The sequence below is a fragment of the Pseudoliparis swirei genome, chromosome 2 (assembly GCF_029220125.1).
Source record: "Pseudoliparis swirei isolate HS2019 ecotype Mariana Trench chromosome 2, NWPU_hadal_v1, whole genome shotgun sequence".
Taxonomy (NCBI): Eukaryota; Metazoa; Chordata; class Actinopteri; order Perciformes; family Liparidae; genus Pseudoliparis; species Pseudoliparis swirei.
This window is the reverse complement of record NC_079389.1, coordinates 1,105,556-1,126,990: the sequence shown is the minus strand read 5'-3', so window position 1 is coordinate 1,126,990 and position 21,435 is coordinate 1,105,556. Positions and strand designations below refer to the sequence as shown.

The 21,435-nt window shown below is 46.5% G+C and overlaps 1 protein-coding gene across 1 annotated transcript; it reads right to left on the bottom strand.

Annotated features, from left to right (window-relative positions):
- Positions 1-316: 316 nt before the first annotated feature.
- LOC130201520 (actin-related protein 3-like) lies at positions 317-21,313 on the bottom strand. The gene is made up of 12 exons (XM_056426573.1): positions 21,012-21,313; positions 15,536-15,591; positions 14,492-14,616; positions 11,102-11,212; positions 10,542-10,637; positions 10,261-10,368; positions 9,052-9,195; positions 5,797-5,970; positions 3,439-3,531; positions 2,675-2,800; positions 1,711-1,794; positions 317-1,474 (listed from the first exon to the last, which is right to left on the bottom strand). The coding sequence occupies exons 1-12, from the start codon at positions 21,053-21,055 to the stop codon at positions 1,379-1,381; spliced, it is 1,257 nt and encodes a 418-aa protein (XP_056282548.1). The 5' UTR covers positions 21,056-21,313; the 3' UTR covers positions 317-1,378.
- Positions 21,314-21,435: the final 122 nt, after the last annotated feature.

Below are 21,435 nucleotides of genomic sequence, written 5' to 3'. Positions count from 1 at the left end.
GAACGTTCTGCCCGTGTGGCGCTAGTGACACCTAGCGGTCACAAAAGGTACTGCATGTTTCTTCTGCACGCCAAACGGAATTGGATTGTTGAAACTGGTTTAAAATGAAGTTTGTAATTGTTTCTTCACCACGAGTTTTCCCGTCAACCTGCTGACAAACAAACAAGACACAACTCATAACCTCCCCTCTTTCTGAGTGAGATAAATGATGTGAGACCTTCCACATTGTGAACAGTTCAGTCTCATACGGATATATCCCCAACAAGATGATGAAACAGTGACATCATCAGAGGAAATGAAGGACCACGACTCGTGCTTAGAAACAAATTGGAGCCTTTATTTGAACTGTGCAAGGCATTAAATACACAAATCCCATTCTTTTAATAATTTGGCATTTAATTATACAAAAAAATTGTAAGAAAAAAAAAGTCTAGTCTAACAATACTGGTCTGACAGTCGTTTGTTCATCTTTATAACCGCAGTAAGTCCTCTCGTGTTTCTTTCCCCTGCATCCTGACACTGTCGTGAATGAAATGGACTGCATGACGAATCAAAGGGGAGACGAGGGGGGGGGGGGGCAAGAGGATAACTCAGCTCGGACTGAAGGAAACACTGCGTATCAAAGCTGCATCGAGGGTTAGACAGTCTGTTGCTGATACCGGTATCTATTATTGATTTATTTGTTCATTGTGTTTTGTTTTACCCCTGATTTCCCAAGTTTTACATATAAAAAACTTTTTGTATGAAATATAAACAAGCTCTTAAGGTGACGCTCAGACGCGTGCGTTTGAAGCCGGAGGATAATATAGCGTGAAATAAAAAGGAGACAATAATATGTTCTAAACTCGTCGATGATCCCGAGAGTCATCGGGTCTCGTCAGGACTCGTGTTTTCATAAACAAAACATAAATAATATGTTCTGGTGTCAGGAAGGAACTATTCGTGTTTTTCTCATCATGCTCGGCCTCCACCAACACCATCTTCTTAAATCACCATCATCATCATCATGTGTACAGATTGTAAAGCACTCCGAGACAAATTTGTAATTTGTGAAATTGGGCTATACAAATAAACTGAATTGAATTGAATTGAATCATCATGGCCGCTCACTGCACGATGCTCAACAGACCCAGATGTGTTCTCAAAACCGTTTTGGCTTACAAACCATTTCCCCTCATTTTGAAAAAAAGAAAATTATTAATAACATAATTTGAAAAAAGGAACGTTCACAATAAATGTCCAGTCTGGCCTCTTTTTTTTTTTTTCCTTTTATATTCTGGATCGCCTTCTCGTCCCACACCATCCATAGCGGGACAAGTCATGAAGAAGCACCACTGGCTCCCCCGGCCCCCCGCCCTGAGACCTCTGGGGGTCCAGGTTAAGACATGACTCCGAACACGGGGTTGTGGCGGCAGATGCTCGGCCCGATCTCCTCGTAGTCCTTCTTGGTGTGGCAGACCTGGTAGAACTCCGGCTGGGGAACAGAAAAAACACACAAATCACGTCATTTAAAAAAATAAATGAGTGGCATTTATTTGCACATCTACTTTCAGCAGGTGTTGTTGTTGTTGTTGTTGTTTTAGCAAACTGCTGCTGCCAGAAAGAGCTGCTCGTATAAGATAGGGTGGTATGTCACGATGCTGTCGCTTTGTGTTTGGAATTTCACAGAGGATGGGATTATAAACTTTGTAGAAGAAGACGAAGACTCACGGTGGACGCCAGCATCGACCCCCCGAACCACACGGCGTATCTCTGCATGTGATGCGTGATGACCTGGACGTCGATTGGTTTGGGCTGCAGAGGGGAGGGAGCAGAGGAAGAGATGGGGGTCAGTTTTCGGAGGCGGAGTCAACGAGGGAAGTGTAAACGTTTCAGACGTGGAGCGCGATCCGAACGGCGCAGTACGATTCAGAATTCACAAAAACAACAACAATGTCGTTCAAGGACTCGTTCTGCTACACAATGCAGCCGGAGCCGCAACACAAGAGGAAACACACTGGAGGCAGTTTTGTTTGTTACTTTCACCAGCTGGAATATTACGTATTATTATAATATAAATTCACCAACTGAAATATTACGTATTATTATTATATAGTTTCACTAGCAGGAATATTACGTATTATTATTATTATATAATTTCACCAGCAGGAATATTAAATGTTATTAAAATATCATTTCACCAACTGAAATATTACGTATTATTATTATATAATTTCACCAGCAGGAATATTCCGTATTATTATTATATAATTTCACCAGCAGGAATATTACATATTATTAAAATATAATTTCACCGGCTGAAATATTAAGTATTATTATAATGTGTGTGTGTGTGTGTGTGTAAGATCTGTTCTTTGTTGCACCCGTGGGTGCACGTCAGCATGTTGCTGTTGGGATTAGCCACATCCACCAGCTGTGTGCTCCGTGCCCCAGGAGGACTCCGCCTCAGGCTGGATGACATCCTCACAGGCGCTGCCTTCACAGCTGGACCACGTGAGGAAGAGGAGGAGGCGGGAGAGACTAACTTCTTCCCTGAAGGTGAACCAACTCAACTGCATTCCCCGTGAAGCGCCCTGGGTTTACCGTGATCTACATCCATTACACATCTGGGCCGACAGTCACCGTCGTGAGGAGAGATGTGTGGGTGGTCGTGTTGCCGGGCCGTTTTCCTCACCTTGAGTTTGCCTCCACTCAGCTCCTCGCTCATCTTCAGCCGCGCGTCCACCGACCTCTTCAGGTCTCTCTGCAGACGACGGCCGAAGTCCCTGAACATGGTGGAGCCTCCCGACAGCACCACGTTCTGTGTGTGTGTGTGTGAGGGAGAGAGAGAGAGAACACATTTTGTATTTAAACCAACAATGATAATTCGAAAGCATACAGTAAAACCTTAAATTACACAAATGAATGAGGTATAATTGTATTTTATTTTAATCAAACTATTGTCTGAGCGTTCACTCGCAGCGTGAAAAAAAAAGAAAAAAGTGCTCAGCGAGTATGAGAGCGGATGCCGGCTTATATTATGAACGTCTTTCTTTTAAAAACAAAATAATTATTTAAAACTCAGCGTAAATGAACATGTGTGACTATAACACATTTCCATGACTTTTCCAAAACCTTTGTGATTTCATTTTTTCCAAGGACTTTTCCAGGCCAGGAAATAACCATGTTAACATTCCATGACTTCTCCAGGTTTTCCATGACCGTAGGAACCGTGCAAAGTCACAACCAGAAGATGAATCCAAGCTCCTCTCCCACAGAAAACCACCAACGTCTTCTGACTTCAGTGGGAAAAGTTACAAACTTCATTCAATCGTTGGACAAACAACTTTGTCTTAAAACACACACACACACACACACTGCAGCTGCAGACTCTGGAGGGAGGAGTCCATTGCCTCCGTTATCATGGGGGTTCCTTGTGGCCGAGGCGAGCCGGCTTACCTTGTAGAGCGGACGCCGGACGTCGATGGGGCAGTTCTGGATGACCTCGTCCACGACCTCAGAGATGGGCTGCGTGAAGTCGGGGTTGGCGAACTGGGGAGCCAGAAGAAGACGTCGTTACGCCGAGCGGCGTCCGGCACCAACGCCACGGAAATAACCACCGCAGCCACCGTGTGACTGAGCAATGTGAAGGTTAATACTCTGGAGCTCGGTGTGTGTGTGAGATATGTGTGTGTTTGAGATGTGTGTGTGTGTGTGTGTGAGATGTGTATGTTTGAGATGTGTGTGTGAGATATGTGTGTGTTTGAGATCAGTGGCGGTTCGTCCATAGGGGGCGCTAGTGCGCCGCCCCTCTTAAAATTTGGAGATGAAAAAAAAAGAAGAAAAATAAATACAAAAATCCTGTCAAAAAACATTATATGCCAAATCATTTAAATAGTAAATATACCGTGTTGACGCGCTAAATGTGTGTGGGAGACCGTAAGCCCCTGTCAACAACCACTTAAGTTAATGTGAAAAAATATAATGTATCGCCATTATCACGGAGAGAAGCCCCTCCCCTTTCGAGGCGCTGGTCTAACGTGTGTACGGCATCGATACAACATTTCAGTCGTTTTGGCAATGACCGGCTTCACATTGGCGGATGAAACCGGGAATCTTGGTGCGCATAAATGTGCGCACGCGATTGGATTATTCGGCAGATCAGAGACCCGTATGTTCCCTCAGCCCATAGAGCAGTGTTGCCAGGTCCGCGGTTTTCCTGCGGAATCGGGCCACCTTTGAAGTGTTGCTGGTTGAATTTTTTGTCCTTGGTTCGGGTAGACCTATTTTGCATGTAAATTACATGAATATCTTTAAATAAAAATCCATATTTTAAATGAAATAATTTATTCATACCCAAATCCTACCAAACTGACTCCAGATCAGCACGTACACACATTTTATTTATGATAATATACTGTATAATTACACAAGGCCATTTTAGGACCTAGGTGAAATAAGTGTTTCGGGAAAACTGCTTTTAATGCTGGCAAACTAAACATATGTTGTTACTTTGTAGATATTACAATACATTTGGCAATGATAGCAATGCTGTTGGACTTTAAAAGCAGTGTATATGGTTTGGCACGGGCATATTTTGAGTTCTGATATTGGGCTGGTTTTTGGGCTGGTTTTGATTGGCCATTGGGCTGGTTTTGTCACACAGACCTGGCAACCCTGCTCACAATGGTTTTATATTGCTGAGGGTGAGTTGAGTGAAAAACGATGTTGCACTATTTTGGCTATATTCTTTTATAAAAATTAACCGTTTATGTTACATACAGTAATGGTCGCTAATACGATCACGGCGTCCAGCTGTCGTGTCATTTAGACCGTCAACATATACGTTTGGTGGCGGTCTCATTGAGCCACTTTGGCACCGTTTGTTTAGCTACATCCGGTCGCCCCGACGTATATTTTCCTTGTGTAAATTGTGTTGTTTTGCGTGTCTAGGAAGTGGAAGTGCAGAGACAGATCAGAAGGCAAATGTGTGTGTTCTGTTGTCTTCTGCAGGTATGTGTTTCCCCTTGTTCAAAGTTAGAATTTTCTCTGTTTCTGCTGAAATGACTCTAGCTCATGTAGTTATTTATTTTGTCCATTAGGGGTCTCTGTTTTCCCCTTGCATGTTACATGTCATGGTTTTGATGAGAATTGTTATTATTTAGATTTAATGTGGTCCTGTCTTCCATGGACAATGGTTTTATATTGCTGAGGGAAGTGGAAGTGCAGAGACAGACCAGAAGGCAAATGTGTGTGTTCTGTTGTCTTCTGCAGAATAAATAAGTGCTGGGAAAATCCACCATCTGAGCCGACTTCTTCCATGCCCGTTCCACATCAGTTACATCTGCTCTGAACCTCTTTCATGTGAGGGTGAAACTCTTTTATTTTGCAAACCTCTAAAACCCAACCCAATTTTTCTTAAAGCATTCTGCTCTGAACCTCTCATGCCCAAAGTTACAGTGTGTTGATAGTTGTTATTGGACCGTGTTGAGCACGCTGTGTTCTTGAAATAAAGCTTTGGTTTTTACAATATTCTACTCAAAACCTCTTTTCTTCTCATTGTTGAGTGCTATTTAAACCGCGTCGCCCAACTGCGCCCCCCCAAAAAAGAATTTCACCAGCCGCCACTGTTTGAGATGTGTGTTTGTGAGTGTTATGTGTGATATGTGGGTGTGCGAGATGTGTGTGTGTGTGTGAGATGTGTGTGTGAGATGTGTGTGTGAGATGTGTGTGTGTGAGTGTTATGTGTGAGATGTGGGTGTGTGTGAGATGTGTGTGTGAGATGTCTGTGTGTGTGTGTGTGTGCGCTGCACTGACCTCGGGGTGGAAGAAGATCTCCGGCCCCAGGAAGCGCTCGTAGCCCACGTCGATGGTGAACTCCTTCTTGCTGACCGAGTTGATGCCGGTGTAGGTCTTCACCCACTTGGAGGCGTCCGTGTCGTACTTGCTGAACTCCTTGACCAGGTCTGGACACACGTAGCCGAACCGCTCCTGGGGAACAACGGAGGAGCGTCAGCACAACACGTCTCTTCTGGCGGCTCGCTGACAGACGCCAAGGGGGCGTGTCTCCTGCTCTCCGATCATCCCTTGTCGAGCTACACGCCGTTTCTTAAAGTTGTTACGTCGGCCGGCGATGATGGCGAAAGGAAAGCGGAAAACCCGATCGGCTGCGCACACGCACACACACACACACACACTAGAGTCCATAGTAGAATCTGTGTTGGTTCAATAGAGCCAACAGGCCTCTGCCTGACTTGTTCCCCCTCTTGGTTGCTCTGCTGCAGACTGTTCTGCTTTTTGAAGAGAATCAACATCGAGTCGTCCGGAGGACCAGCTCATCGAGAGTCCTGGTTCCTCATCAGACACGAAACACACAGGCAGGCGTTTGAAGGACGTCGGCTGCATGGAGCAGACCTGTAGTGCCCCCTGGTGGCCGCAAGCAGAAACACCTCCATCTCACTTTTAAAGACTAAAGGTACCGAAGTCCAGAGTTCCTGACTATCTCTATGCTGTAGACAAGAAGGACCTAGAGAGTCATGTCGGCTCCATCTCTCAGGGACCTCCTCTCTCAGGGACCTCCATCTCTCAGGGACCTCCATCTCTCAGGGACCTCCTCTCTCAGGGACCTCCTCTCTCAGGGACCTCCTCTCTCAGGGACCTCCTCTCTCAGGGACCTCCTCTCTCAGGGACCTCCTCTCTCATGGACCTCCTCTCATGGACCTCCTCTCAGAGACCTCCTCTCAGGGACCTCCTCTCTCAGGGACCTCCTCTATCAGGGACCTCCTCTCTCAGGGACCTCCTCTCTCATGGACCTCCTCTCTCAGGGACCTCCTCTCTCATGGACCTCCTCTCTCAGGGACCTCCTCTCTCAGGGACCTCCTCTCTCAGGGACCTCCTCTCTCAGGGACCTCCTCTCTCAGGGACCTCCTCAGCCTCCAGGCGGGTTACACTGTGACTCAGTGCGTTTACATGATGGTATCAATCGAATCTTGCTTTAGTCGGACTATGCTATCTTTTGGGGGATCTGCTGTTATCCCAATATACATGGCAGTAAGAAATTCGAATCATTGGCCTTTGAAAGCATGTCATATCCGATACGATAGGCGGCGCTGTTTTCATTACAACTCGTGGTGATACAGCCATTTCCGCTTGACCTCTTCACCACCACCAACAACAACATTTCGAGAAAGATGGCGAACAGAGAGCAAGGCGAAGCTACATCCCTCTGCTATTCTTCCATGGTGTTAATAGGAGTACAGCGAATGCAAATGGCGCTATTGGCTGAGTTGATAACGGAGAGAAGACGCCGTCGCCGAAGGTACACGGAGAATTTAATTTATCGTCTCTTTCGACTTCCGGGTCACGACATGGGAGGGAGGGAGGGAGGAGGGCGGGGGGATCTCGAGCATGCGCAAAGACGCAAAGTCCAGTTCCTAATCGAATTCACCGTTACATGCCGCGAGAGTCGAATTATCAACTGGATCGGACCGAGCTATCCAGGGTGTTTATCGGATCGTAGTCGGACCGCACATAGTCCGACTAAGGTGTTTACATGAAACGGATAATTCGATTTCAGTCCGACTAAGCCAATAATTCGATTGCATGTAAACGCACTGACTGAAAGCCGAGGAAGGTTGTTACAAAGATACAGATTCCTGGAAGTCATGACAGTCTCTCAAACTTGGTTTGACCACAAAATGACTTGTGATCTTCAGAATAAATGAGAAACGTCCTCAAAATATTAACTTAATGTTGAGAAACTCTCTTAATAGTATGAAAAAGTCTTTACTTTGAGACAAGTCATTACTATGAGATACTAAGTCATTTTTATTATGAGATACTAAGTCATTACCTTCGCATTGAAAATGCGGAAGGTTTTGTTTTGATCGCCGTGTATTTATTTATTTGTATACGTGTTATTCGCAGAACTCAAAAAGTATTGAACCGAATCGCATTAAATTTGGTGGGATGATTGGTTATTATCCGGGGACCAGTTGATTAGATTTTGGGATCGATCGGGTCAAAGGTCATGAACAGGTCAAAATCTTCTTGAATCGCATGCAATTTGATGGGATGATTGGTTATTATCCGGGGACCATTTGATTAGATTTTGGGACCAATCAGGTCAAGGTCATGGAAAGGTCCAAAACTTTTTTTTACCATAGCACGATACATTTTTGTCCAATTGGCATGCAACTAATGCCAAAATGTTCATAATTCAATGCCCAATCTTGTGATATGCGAAGGTATGCGCTCTACCGAGTGCCCATTCTAGTTATTATTATTATTATTATGAGATATCAAGTCATTTCTTTGAGATACTAAGTCATTATTTTACGGTTTGTAACTTTCTTTTATTTCTTTTTCTTACATCAAAATCTAACAGCTTTAAATATAAGGAGCAGGTCTCCTGTGCCATCAAATTAGTATTAATTGGTAGTTTATTCAGTGAATAAATAAATAAACTCAAATTTTCTGTGCAGAAAACATCTTAAACATAACACGCGTTTCTGAATATGCCAAATACATCCGGTCCAGAAGCCAGGAGGCGTGTTCTATTCTGCATCCGGGCTGCGTTCAGATCCAACACCACGCTCAGCAGTCAGCACTGGTCCCAAGATGTTAAACAGGGGTCAGACACACGTGGACCAGGGGGTCCAGGACTTTTTACCAAATGTCCATAAGCAAACATTTTGTGAAATCTTGGTATAAACCTTAAATGACACAAATTAATGAGACAATAGTTTGATTAAAAAAATAAACATTTATATAAATGTTCATTCTTTTAAATCAAACTGTGTAAATGAACAAACGAATATAAAAAATATCCATGACAATTTTTTTAAAGGACTTTTCCAGGCCTGGAAATAGCCATTTGTAAATTCCATGACTTTTCCAGGTTTTCCATGACCGTACGAGCCCTGTGCTAACGTGTCAACACGCTTATTAAAACCTGTGCTCTGTAGCTTCCCAATGATATCTCCTCATGTGAGACGTGGTACTACAGGACAGCCGGCCAGGGCTCCAGACAGAGGAGCGGCTGGCCAATCAGGAGGCTTCGTGTGGACCCACCTTGATGGCCTTGGCGGTCTCCAGCGACTGCTCCGGCGGGATGCCCACCTCCCGCTCCCGCAGCAGCTGCTGGGTGAAGTAGGTGATGTCCCGGCCCGCGATGGGGATGTGCTTTATACAGCTGCCGATGACGTAGCCCTCAGCCTGAGAGAGAGGAGCAGGGGAAGTGAACACACACACACACACACACACACACACACACACACACACGGCTGCTCCGTGTCCCCGTGGTGTTGTGTTTGGCTGGTTTTTAAGCGTGTTCAGCAAGCGGCTGCAGACACGCCGACTCCTCCGAACATTTCCACAAGCTCGTTTCCTAGAAGTGAGTCCTTCCTTCCGGCCCTGAAGGCAGTGGCCTCCTGCTCATCAACACTCTCCTGTTGCTGACCACCAGTGGAACATGTCTCAGAGTATGAAACCCTCCAGATACACACCGCGCTCACACACTCACCGCAGCCTCACTGCGGTGCTTCAAAGTGAGTTGTCTGGGTACTTCTTTTTTTTTTTAAGTAAAACATTTTTAAAACGGAGAAATTATGAAAAAGCTATTCGAGCTGGTCATTATTTTTATATAGCCATTACATTATCCAGATCAATTAACCGGCTGCATGTCTTTGGACTGTGGGAGGAAGCCGGAGAACCCGGAGGGAACCCACGCTGACACGGGCAGAACATGCAGGCTCCACACAGAAGGAGCGCCCACACCGGGAATTGAACCCACGGCCCTCTGGCTGTGAGCCGACAGCGCCGGCCACTACACCACCGTGCAGCCGCCATTACATGATATATTTTTTAAATCAAAATAGTCAATGGGAGTTTCGTCTTCTCACAAGTTCAGTTTAACATGTTCAGTTCAACTTTTGTCAGCGTGTGTGTGTGTGTGTGGTAGTTTCAGCTAGGTAATAGGAGTATCGTCTTGTAAAACACACTTCAAATCGACAGAAGAAAGCTCACCATCTTTGAATAACTATGGAAAATTCCCAGTGATATATATATTATATATATATAAATAAAATATATATTATATAGGTATTTTTGGTTGAAATGCCACTCAACTTTCTGAACAAAGCCAAATAAATGACCCCGACTCCCTCAGAGATCCACACTGCAAGGCCCCTTCAGGAGTTTAGGGTTTCCATGATGAATAAACCCAAACATTGAACATCTCTGGGTCGTGGGACATGTGACCGTATCCCTCTGGACACTCACCACGGGGATGACGTGGGTCACGCCGTCTCCGCTGTCGAGGACGGTGCCCGTCAGCGTCCTCTCGCCCACCTGTCTGGACGTCCAGGAGGCTGCTAGAGCGAGCACAGCCTGCCACACACACACACACACACACACACACATTACATGCTTACATCCACGTGCCACTACACCGTCACGGTCACATAAGGGAGCAGTATGAGGGGAACAGAATGATGCATCAGAAGAGAGAATGAATATTATGATTCAAGGTTATTTGGTCATGTTGACGTCCCGAGGCTCACCTGCACCGCGATGTACAGCCCCGGCACGTTGAAGGACTCGAACATGATCTCAGCCGTGTACTCTCGGTTCTCTGGTGTGTTCAGAGGAGGCTCTGTCTGCAGAGGGGAGGAGAGAACACACACACACACACACACACACACAGAGACACACACACACACAGACACACACAGAGAGAGACACAGAGACAAACAGAGACACACACACACACACACACAGAGACAGAGACACACACACACACAGAGACAAACAGAGACACACACACACACAGAGACAAACAGAGACACACACACACACACACAGACAGACACACACACACACACACAGAGACACACACACAGAGACACACACACACAGTGTGTTTTGAAAGCAGGTTGAGTCACATGGTTGAGCTATGAACATCGTCTCAACGAGGCTCCCGGAGTATGAACTTTGACTTTATCATTTGGGGCCAAAAAACTTACACAAGCACAAAAAAGTGCAATTGTGTGTCCCCAGAGCGGTTGTGCGTGTCAACAGTGTGTCGCTGACAGGATCTGAGACCACAGCGCCAGCCTCTTACCAGGAGGAAGTAGTGGTCCTCGGGCTCGGCCCTCAGGTACTTGAAGATGATCTGCTCCATGAAGCGCTCCATCAGGTCCCAGTCCTCCACGATGCCGTGACGGATGGGCCACTGTCGGGACAAGAGTCCAGCTTCGTGAGGACACGCACACATACAAAGACGCGACGCAACGCACACATTGCAGCACACGCACACTGCTTTGAGGAAAAGGTTTGGTTGTCTTAAGTGTCTTGGATTTCCTGAGGAAGGCAGGGGGCTGTGAATAGGGCCCCGTTTAGAAGTTACCAAGCACACTTTAATTCTTATCTTCTGGCGTCAAAATAAACATGTGCGTCAACACCGGACCGGGTCTTCAGTGTTATCAGAAGTTCAACTAGATGTTCTTCACCGTGTAGAGCTACCTGCAGTCCAGATGTAATCGGTTTGTCTGTGTGATGAAGGAGAATAGTGCAAATGTGGACACATATAATCCACAATCCAATCCAATAAATACTTGATTTTGTCACTTGGCTCACTGAAAACTGAAAACCAGCTCAGAATTATAGGACGTGGTCCAGAAGTGGGACACCGTCCTGGTGAAGTGCGTGCTGGGTAACTGGGACACGGAACGGGAGCAGAGCCATCGCGGATTCAATTCAATCATTTCGTACAGCTCAAAATCATGAATTCTCCTCAGAGGGCTTTACAACCTGCAAACATACGATATCCCTGACCTTTGACCTCTCATCGGATCAGGAACAACTCTCAAGAAAAAATGTTAAAAGGTCAGAACCCTTCAGGAGAGCAACAGAGGAGGATCCCTCTCCAGGATGGACAGAAGAATAAATGTTGTGTGACCAGATGAACAATAGATGTCATGTGACCAGATGAACAATAGATGTCATGTGACCAGATGAACAGAGTTACATAAACATTCAATGACTATGAGAGAAATTATGAATTATGAGTCGTGGGCATGGACCACGATCCAGACCTCCATGATACAAGAGGAAGAGAGAAAGGGTGGAGGGGCATCAGCAGGACCACAGAGGCAGGATGCATTGCAAAAGAGGCCGGACCAATGAGGCCAGGCCCTTGAGGCACAAGGAAGGAGGCGTGGCCAAAGGGCAGGAGGCTGATGATTCGTGCTGCTCCGATGGGTCCGAGAGGCCAACTGAACTAGGGCTGCAACTAACGATTATTTTGATAATCGATTAATCTGTTGATTATTTTGTCGATTAATCGATTAATCGGATAAAAAAACAAAACCAATTTTTTTTCAACCCTTTATTCAAAACAGGGTCCGTACGGTCATGGAAAACCTGGAAAAGTCATGGAATCTTTAAATGGCTATTAGCAGGCCTAGAAAAGTAATAAAAAAATCCCAAAATAATTGGAAATGTAATGCAAATTTGTTTTATTCAAATGTTAATTTACATGGAATATATACTGTATGCTTTGGAATTCTCATTGTTATTTTAAATACTACATCTTCTCACTTTGTCATGTATAGACAGTTTTCACAAAATGTTTAATCATGGAAATTTGGTTTAAAGTCATGGAAAGGTCCTGCAGATCCACTGCTCAGGATGTGGGTGAACCCTGTTCACTGGTCAGCAGTATGAACCTGTTCACTGGTCATGTGGATGAACCCTGTTCACTGGTCATGTGGATGAACCCTGTTCACTGGTCATGTGGATGAACCCTGTCACAAACAGACTGACAGCGCTTTACTCTCCTGAGTTGGCTATTTATGGGTTAAACGCCTCATACGGTGAGGGGGCGGGGCTTATCTCCGTTGCCTTTCTCCGTGGAAAAATATTTTCCGCCATCCGCCACGGAATAAATAACCATGTTTTCTACGTTATACTCTTGTGGAAATGCCACACACATCGTAACATGTAGCGCCCTGGTGTCTGGGGTCATAACGTCAACCGTAGGCGCACTCAGCTCCGTGAATGTCTCCGACTACGTGAATGACTTCCGCTTCCAGCGCCACGTGAGCAGCAGCAGCCAATTAGATTCATCAACAGCGGGGCAGCTCAGCGTTGATTGGCTCTCACAACGCAGCGTTCCGTCTGTGCTCTCTCTCCACTCCGCTCATGTTTCTCCTGTGTGGCTTTGCTCTCAACTCAACTTTTATTGTAATCCACGACTTATTGAGCGCCGTAATAATCGCGCGACACAACGAATCGATAATGAAATTCGTTGCCAACTATTTTAATAATCGATTATCGATTTTATCGATTCGTTGTTGCAGCCCTAAACTGAACCAATGTGTGTTTCCCAGAATACACACCAGCCCCAGAGAACGAGGTCGAGTCAGACTGTTTGGGCAAAGTCACAGAACACGGACTCAATTTGGTAGAATAAAGTCTTATTTCCATCCGATCGCTCCGTTATTCTATAGTTGTGTCTGCAGCAGGTCTCTGGAGCCGCAACAACAAAGACAATCAAAGATAGAATCCATATTGGCAACGAATTTCATTATCGATTCGTTGCGTCACACGATTATTACGCCACTCAATAAGTCACGGAGATGTTTAGGGTATTAAAAAGAGTCGAGAGCGGAGGAAGAGGAATGACCAGCAACGTTGTTCTGGAGCACACGGCGGAGGCAACCTGTGGTCACGTATTTACTCGGTGCTTTGTTATCGTTGACAAATACATTTGTGTGCGTTGTACTTTCTTTAAAGTTCTTTTATAGCATGTGTTCATCTTAATCTGTGTTTAAATGAACTTAACTTGTACTACAATGATGGTAAGAATGAAATGAATACGCTTCAAGTGAACGAGAGAGAGAGAGAGTGAGTGAGTGCGCGTGAGTTCTGACATTCCAACAAATCCTGATTTTCTGATTTGTATTTTTCTTTATTTTTAATAAATTATTTATTGTTCTTACAGCTCAGGTCCCTTTAAACAAAAATATACATCTTTTTGTGCCCTTTATTTGTATTTGTTTGAAGCCTACATATTTGTCAGATGTAAAGCATACATGTGTTGCACTGGTTTGGATTAAAGGTTGGAAATTATAGCTTTTCAGTTGTTTTTTTACCCGATTCATGGAAGAAATAACTGACTATTAAAATACTGGTTGGTTGCAGCCCTCAGCTGGTCCATCTCACCCATCAACACACACATGCGAATCAACTTCCTGCCAGAGGCTCCATAGTTGGAGTAGCACAGGTCGTCGTGAGTCGTTCACATATAAAGGAGAGATTCCCTCGCTGCCTGAGGAAGTCTCTGGTTTGGGGGGGGAAGGAAAAACATTTCCGAAAAATGGCGGGAAAGTCTAATTTATTCTGCTTCTCGTTTCCGAATCTCTAAAAGCATCGACGATGAAAGCATCTGAAACACGTTGAGCGTTTGCTCTGCCCGTCGTAGGCGTGCCGAGCCGCCAGGCTCGCGTACCTTAGTGGAATACAAGGGCTTGTCCACGGCTTCATCTCCGATGTAGAAATCCAAGTCGTCCACCCCCTTCCCCATCCTCCGCTGGGCCTGGTCTCCCACCTTGGCCGACTCCTTGATGGCGATACCTGACAGGCAAACGGAGAATTCAACGAGGAGCAACGGGCACTCTTGCGAAGGTGTGTACATTTCATCGAGAGGCAAGTTAAAACGCTCAAGGACTATCGCTCGCTCCTCTTCAAATCATACCCAAACTAGAAGTGGCACTCGGTAGAGCGCATACCTTCGCATATCACAAGATTGGGCATTGAATTATGAACATGTTGGCATTAGTTGCATGCCAATTGGATAGAAATTGACCGTGCTATGGTAAAAAGAAGATTTTGACCTATCCACGACCTTGACCTTTGACCCAATTGATCCCAAAATCGAATCAAATGGTCCCCGGATAATAACCAATCATCCCACCAAATTTTTTTTTTTTTGTTATGCGAATAACACGCATACAAATAAATAAATAAATAAATACACGGCGATCAAAACATAACCTTCCGCATTTTCAATGCGAAGGTAATAAATGGCGATCAAAACATTACCTTCCGCATTTTCAATGCGAAGGTAACTAGAAGTGGCACTCGGTAGAGCGCATACCTTCGCATATCGCAAGATTGGGCATTGAATTATGAACATTTTGCATGCCAATTGGATACAAATTGACCGTGTTATGGTAAAAAGAAGATGTTGACCTTTTCTTGACCTTGACCTTTGACCCCAAAATCTAATCAAATGGTCCCCGGATAATAACCAATCATCCCACCAAATTTCATGCGATTCGGTTTAATACTTTTTGACTTATGCGAATAACACGCAAACACGCATACAAATACACGGCGATCAAAACATAACCTTCCGCATTTTCAATGCGAAGGTAACAACAACGAGACGTTCAACCGTGACAGGTGTTACGGGGACCGCTACAGCAGACGTGTTCCTCTTTTCAGAACACGCGTCGCGGTCGGAGGGGAATCCAACGCGCTCGGTACTCACATGACGGGACGATGAACTGCGGCTCCGTGTTCCCCGCATAGCCCAGTTTGGTGTAGCTGCGGGAGGAAAAGCATCACGTTTAAGGACAGAGAGACCGGCTGCATGTCCAGGACGGACCAGACCACCTGCCGCCGCCACCGCATTTGGGGATAGTTTACGACAATAAAAGTCTATTTTTGGTCTGGTCCTGCGCTATCGGTCTGATCAATGCCGTCTCTGTGCTTCGGCGGGTTGGCTGGCCGCCAACAGCAGCGGCGGCCCCGGAGTTTGCTAATGGAAAGACAATAAAAGAGCCATTCATGTCGGTTTGGGGAACTGAAGACTATTCATGTGTCTGTGTGTGTTTGTCTGTGTGTGTGGGGCAACTTCTGCATACACTGACCATCTCAATATAAACTGGCTGTGACCTCAACACTGCTGCACTTCTCTACTTCGCTCGGGGAGAAAAAAGAACAAAGAGGGAAGTTGCATGAATAACATTTATTTATTTTTAATTTATTTAACCAGGAAATGCCTCATTGAGATTAAAAATCTCCTTTACAAGAGAGTCCTGGCCGAGACGGCAGCAGCAGCACGTCACACAAAGTTTCAGACATTACAACATAAAACAGTGACGGACAATATAAAAAACAAAAAAAACTAAATCACAGCATGAACTAGAACGGGCACTTGGGAGAGCGCATACCTTCACATGTCACAGGATTTGGCATTGAATTATGTACATTTTGGCATGCCAATTGGATATAAATTGACCGCGCTATGGTAAAAATAAGATATTGACCTTTTCATGGCCTTGACCTTGACCTTTGACCCGATGGATCTCAAAATTTAATCAAATGGTCCCCGGATAATAACCAATCACCCCACCAAATTTCATGCGATTCGGTTTAATACTTTGAGTTATGCGAGTAACACACATACAAATAAATAAATAAACTAGAAGTGGCACTCGGTAGAGCGCATACCTTCGCACATCACAAGATTGGGCATTGAATTATGAACATTTTGGCATTAGTTGCATGCTAATTGGATAAAAATTGACCACGCTATGGTCAAAAGAAGATGTTGACCTTTTCATGACCTTGACCTTTGACCCGATCAATCCCAAAATCTAATCAAACGGTCCCCGGATAATAACCAATCATCCCACCAAATTTCATGCGATTCGGTTGAATACTTTGTGTTATGCGAGTAACACGCATACAAATAAATAAATAAATACACGGCGATCAAAACATCACCTTCCGCATTTTCAATGCGAAGGTAATAAAACCAAAACTAAGACTCAAGTCAACACAACCACAGGAGCATATACCTCCATCATAGAAAACATCTACAACCAGATGAATTTCCCTCCAATTCTTTCAGTCCATGTTTAAACACACCTCAAGGTGGTGTTCCTAAAAACCCTGACAACTGGAACACATCTAGGGTTGGGTACCGAAACCCGGTGCCAATATGGTACCGGTTCCAATACAACCGGTATTACCCGGACCGAAACGCAACGCACATTTCGGTGCTTCTTTCCGGTGCCTGAGCCGATTGAAATTGAAAAAAACTATTGTTGTGAACTTCTCTGGTGACTCCGCCCTGTCAGCAGGTTAAGATAGCCTCTCGTATTTCACTTTGACAGCGGAGGCTGCGCCGTGTGTGACTAGTGAACCCGTGTGGAGCACACCAGCGTCAGGCTGGACGCGATGGGGAGACCGTCACCGGTCCCCCTGAACACGCGGAGACCGATGATGACGAGCAGCCTTAACTCAGATTAGTACCGTAACGTTGATTGCAAGTCTTGCATTCATAAAAGTAGGCCAAGAAATAATAAATTATCCATTATAACCATGCTTAAGCTAGCTCGTAGCTAGCGCTAGCTCGTAGCTAGCGCTAGCTACGAGCTACGAGCGTAACAGTCTGCTAGCAGATGTGTTGGTGTCCAGCGGTCCCGGCTGTATACCCGGTGTTACCGGGAATATAATGACGGAGGAATGAAGACCGTGGGGCGTCACTTTGTTTCAGTGTAACTCGCTGACTTTGTGTCACGTGTCCAGGGCTCTCAAGTTTTGAAGACAGGCAAGCGTGAGATTTCCATCAGCACCCGATACAGCTGACCGTTGCGCGCGTCGGCATCGAGCCGAAAAGAGTTGTTGACGGGGTGCTAGTGACTATTTTTTTGCTCCATCCCAATGCGCGCAGACCGGCGTCGGAGCTCCGCAGCGGAACAATCGATCGGCGTATTGAGCACCCCTGCATTCAAGCATTAAATAGCCGAGAGGTTTTTTCAGCGTGAGGAATTCGATGTGTGGCGGGAGTGCGTGAGATGAGACCGAATTGCGTGAGTTCACGCTCAATGCGTGAGACTTGAGAGCCCTGCGTGTCATCTTCAGTCCCTCTGATTGGTTGTTCTCTTTGCCCATCAAAACAGTGACAGTATTAACCCTATAAGGGCTGCACATGACAATACATATCACCTCATATAATGGAGAACATATATTGTGTATGTTAACAGTCTGATATCCGTTGTGTGTCAGTGCTCCATGATAACGGCTTCTCCAGGGAATATGGCCGAAGAGGTTTTTAATGTCCTCAATGTGCGTTTTAAAAAAAAAGTATCGGTTCAGGCACCGTTTAGGCACCGGTATCGTTTTAAAAGTACCGGTTTAGCACCGGTATCGGAAAAAACCCAAACGATACCCATCCCTAAACACATCCACGTCTCAGCTCATTCAGGTGAGACGCCTTCTGCCCTCGTTCAAAGACTCGAGACCCCCCCCCCCCCCCCCACCGCCGTCTGCGCCGCTCTGCTCTGTGCGACTGGTTGTTTTTTTGGAGGGGCACATGTGGACCAGATGTGGTGCCGCCAGGGTTCGGCCCAGACGGGACTCCCGTACTTCCTGCACACAGGGCCCGGGGGACAGAGAGCACACGCCGACGCCCGCTAGAGCTCTGCGGGCCTGAAAGGCCACATCCTGGTCATAATAGGGGATCTTGGAAACTTTGAAAAAAAGGGCCACACCAGCAGTCTTTAGAAGAAATTACCTGGGAATGTTCTGAGTAAACGGGGGTTTGGACTTGGCTCCAATGTGACTTCACCGTGTCTTTGGGTTGTTGTTCAACACTAAGCACCAACTTCACCTTTCGTTTTGCTCCTACGTTTGACAAGGTTTATGAAATGTGTAAACTTCCTGTCCTGGACACGGAGCAACGGCCTGTTGTTCCTGGGTGAACCCCTTCCTATCGCACAGGAAGCGGCGCATCGCGTTTACAACGTCCACAACGGACATTTATTTAGAATAACTGCAGACAGGAAGCAGAAATATAAGGTTTAGAACGCAGCACTGGAAAGAAGTGTCCCACCTGCCAACTTAAGAGTTTCCAAAAGAATACACGGCGACCCACACGACCACAAGTGGTGCTACATTAACAACACATGAAGCAACAATCACACTATTTTAATGTCTAATGTTTGACTGGCACAGGAGCCTTGATTAGCAACTCAGAACAAACCCTCCTCCTCCTCCTCCTCCGACATGAACCAACAGGTGAGAGCGGACACCACGGAGTGTGTCTGTTTGTGTGTGTCTGTGTGTCTGTGTGTGTGTGTGTCTGTGCGTGTCTGTCTGTGTCTGTGTCTGTGTGTGTCTGTGTGCGTGCGTGTGTGTGTGTGAATAAAGTTATATAATCTTATCTGGCAACTCCCTCCATCTGAAAAACCAACAGCGCTGCCAATGTTGATTGTCCAAGGTAGAGCCAGGACCCAGTGGCCTGTGTTCCCGTGCAGGAGGCCCCTGGGAGCTCCTACACAGTGTTTCTGGAGATAACGGCACGGTGCATTTCAGCCGGTCGTTCTCTGAGCTCCACGTTCATACTGCCAGCGTAGGGGAGCTGCTGGCTGCAGCTTCTCGTGGCTCTGGGCGTGCAGGGGCTTGTCGTCTTTGTACCACCTTGGCGTGCGTTTCGGACCGGCCTCTTCAAACACTTTAATCCCAGAAAAGAAAAAAAATGGAGAAAAAAAACTCGCGAGAGCAACAGCAAACTGGGGCTGACAGGCAACAGGATGCCGGAGCAGCAGCGCCTCTGAACACCTTCATACCACAGAGCGGCCCCAGCTCGTCTCCCTCGACCTGCCTCGACAGGCCCGCGCCGCACGGCCCGGCTCGAGCGCCTCGTCGCCTCGAGCTCAGGGAAGCAGCTCCTTGTTGTTGCTATCTGTCGTTTATCACTTCACCTTCACATGTCATTATGACCCGTGCTGACAGACTAATTTAAGGTCTACAGCCACACGTTGGGCGCTTTCACGTGTTTGCTGAAGAGAGATGAGGAGCTACTCCACCCGATTTTGGTTGACATGGAGGCCTCGATGAGACAAACTAACCAACACCGAAGTCTGGATGTGACCGTGCTTCTTTTACCACACGGCCAAGTCGTCTCCTCTCATCAAAGCAGCGGCGTCATGAGCAGGACTCAGAGGCCGCTGGGGGGGGGGGGGAGGTATGCAATGTGAAGTGTGGGGACTTCAAGCCTCTACATGCAAAGCAACCCAAAACCACTGCTGGACCCCTGAAAACTGACTGAGCACCGCAGTCATGGACACATAAGACACACGTCTCCTCCTCACAGAGAGAATGTAGGTTCATGTGGATACAATCACAAACACGATTAGGACTCAACTCTATGTTCCACATACATTGTTTAAACCTTCATCTCATAAAAAGGAAAACAATATAAGCAGAAGTGTGAATGGACCAAAAGCTCAGGGAGCCCAGCTCGTGCTGTCCGTCCTTTAAAAAGCAACAATTGCTGCTAAAGCAGATTATTATTAGCAGAGTTGAGAAAATGCGTTTCGGAAAATAGCCAGGGAAAGAGGCGAAATTAGAAAAGTTAATGAAAACAGCATGCTCGGATGCCCAGAAACCTCCATATATGGACTAAGCAGCGTGAATGAGGAAGTGTAGGCTGAGTAGGAAGTGGTGCGATCCGAGAAGGAGCGACTCGAGCTGCCATTGCCCCGGCTCAAGAGGCACGTCCCGTCCGGGAACACGCCTCCGAGGCAACGAGTTGCAAATGCACAGAGGACCATAAGACGACACGGGCGATAACAAAAAGGCCTGCCGGCTCCAAATGAATGAAACCATCTGGGGAGGGCAGCCTTCCTCAGTCCGGGGTCGGGCAGCCAACGTTTCGCGAAACCCCCCTCGACCAGGAAGGAAACACAGCCGAGCGAACGAGGGGGGAGGGGGGAGGGGGGAGGGGGGGCGACAGTCACGTCAGAGGAGCCCGAACGACATGACGGCGAGAGAGTGAATAACAGTTTGCAGTTGGCTCGGTAGCATGTTAGCTCGCTGGCTAGCTGCCTGCATACGCTCCGATACACACACACACACACACACACACACAGAATCTCTGCCGCTGACACTGACAGTCCCCTGGTCGCGCTCAGCCTCTCCGTGACACCCGAGCCCCCCTCCGAGCAGCTTACCCTGTGCCGCAGTCGACAACACACGCCGGTAACCGTCCAGCCATCTCTCTCTCTCTCTCTCCCTCTCGCCCGGGTCTCTGTTGTCTGGAAAAGACAGTGAAAATGTGATGGGTAGCAGGCTGTGTGAGGAGGAGATAGCGAGCCGTCCACAGGCGGAACCCTGAGCCCGCACAGTGCCGCTTCCACTTCCGCACTCGGCTTCTGGCAGGCAGGAGTGAGGCAAGATGGCGGAGGCCGGGCAGCTCGCGGGGCTGAGCAGCTGTCAATCACCGGGAGGAAAGCAAATTAAAGAATAATTATTTATGATAGTTAACGGATACTGAAAAGGACTAAGTGACATGTATTGTTAACCTGTTATGTTACACGTGTTATTGTGTTTACAGGAATAAGTTAAGAGTGGTTGTTATTACCGGGTTCAGGAGGT

Bases quoted from the DNA above. Each gene is read 5' to 3' on its own strand.
- LOC130201520 (XM_056426573.1), bottom strand. From the start codon at position 21,055: ATGGCTGGACGGTTACCGGCGTGTGTTGTCGACTGCGGCACAGG. The intron at 9,196-10,260 runs GTGAGTGTCCAG...CCTCTCTCTCAG, and splicing joins TGACCCACGTCATCCCCGTG to GCTGAGGGCTACGTCATCGG. The intron at 1,795-2,674 runs GTGAGGAAAACG...TCCCCTCTGCAG, and splicing joins TGAGTGGAGGCAAACTCAAG to CCCAAACCAATCGACGTCCA.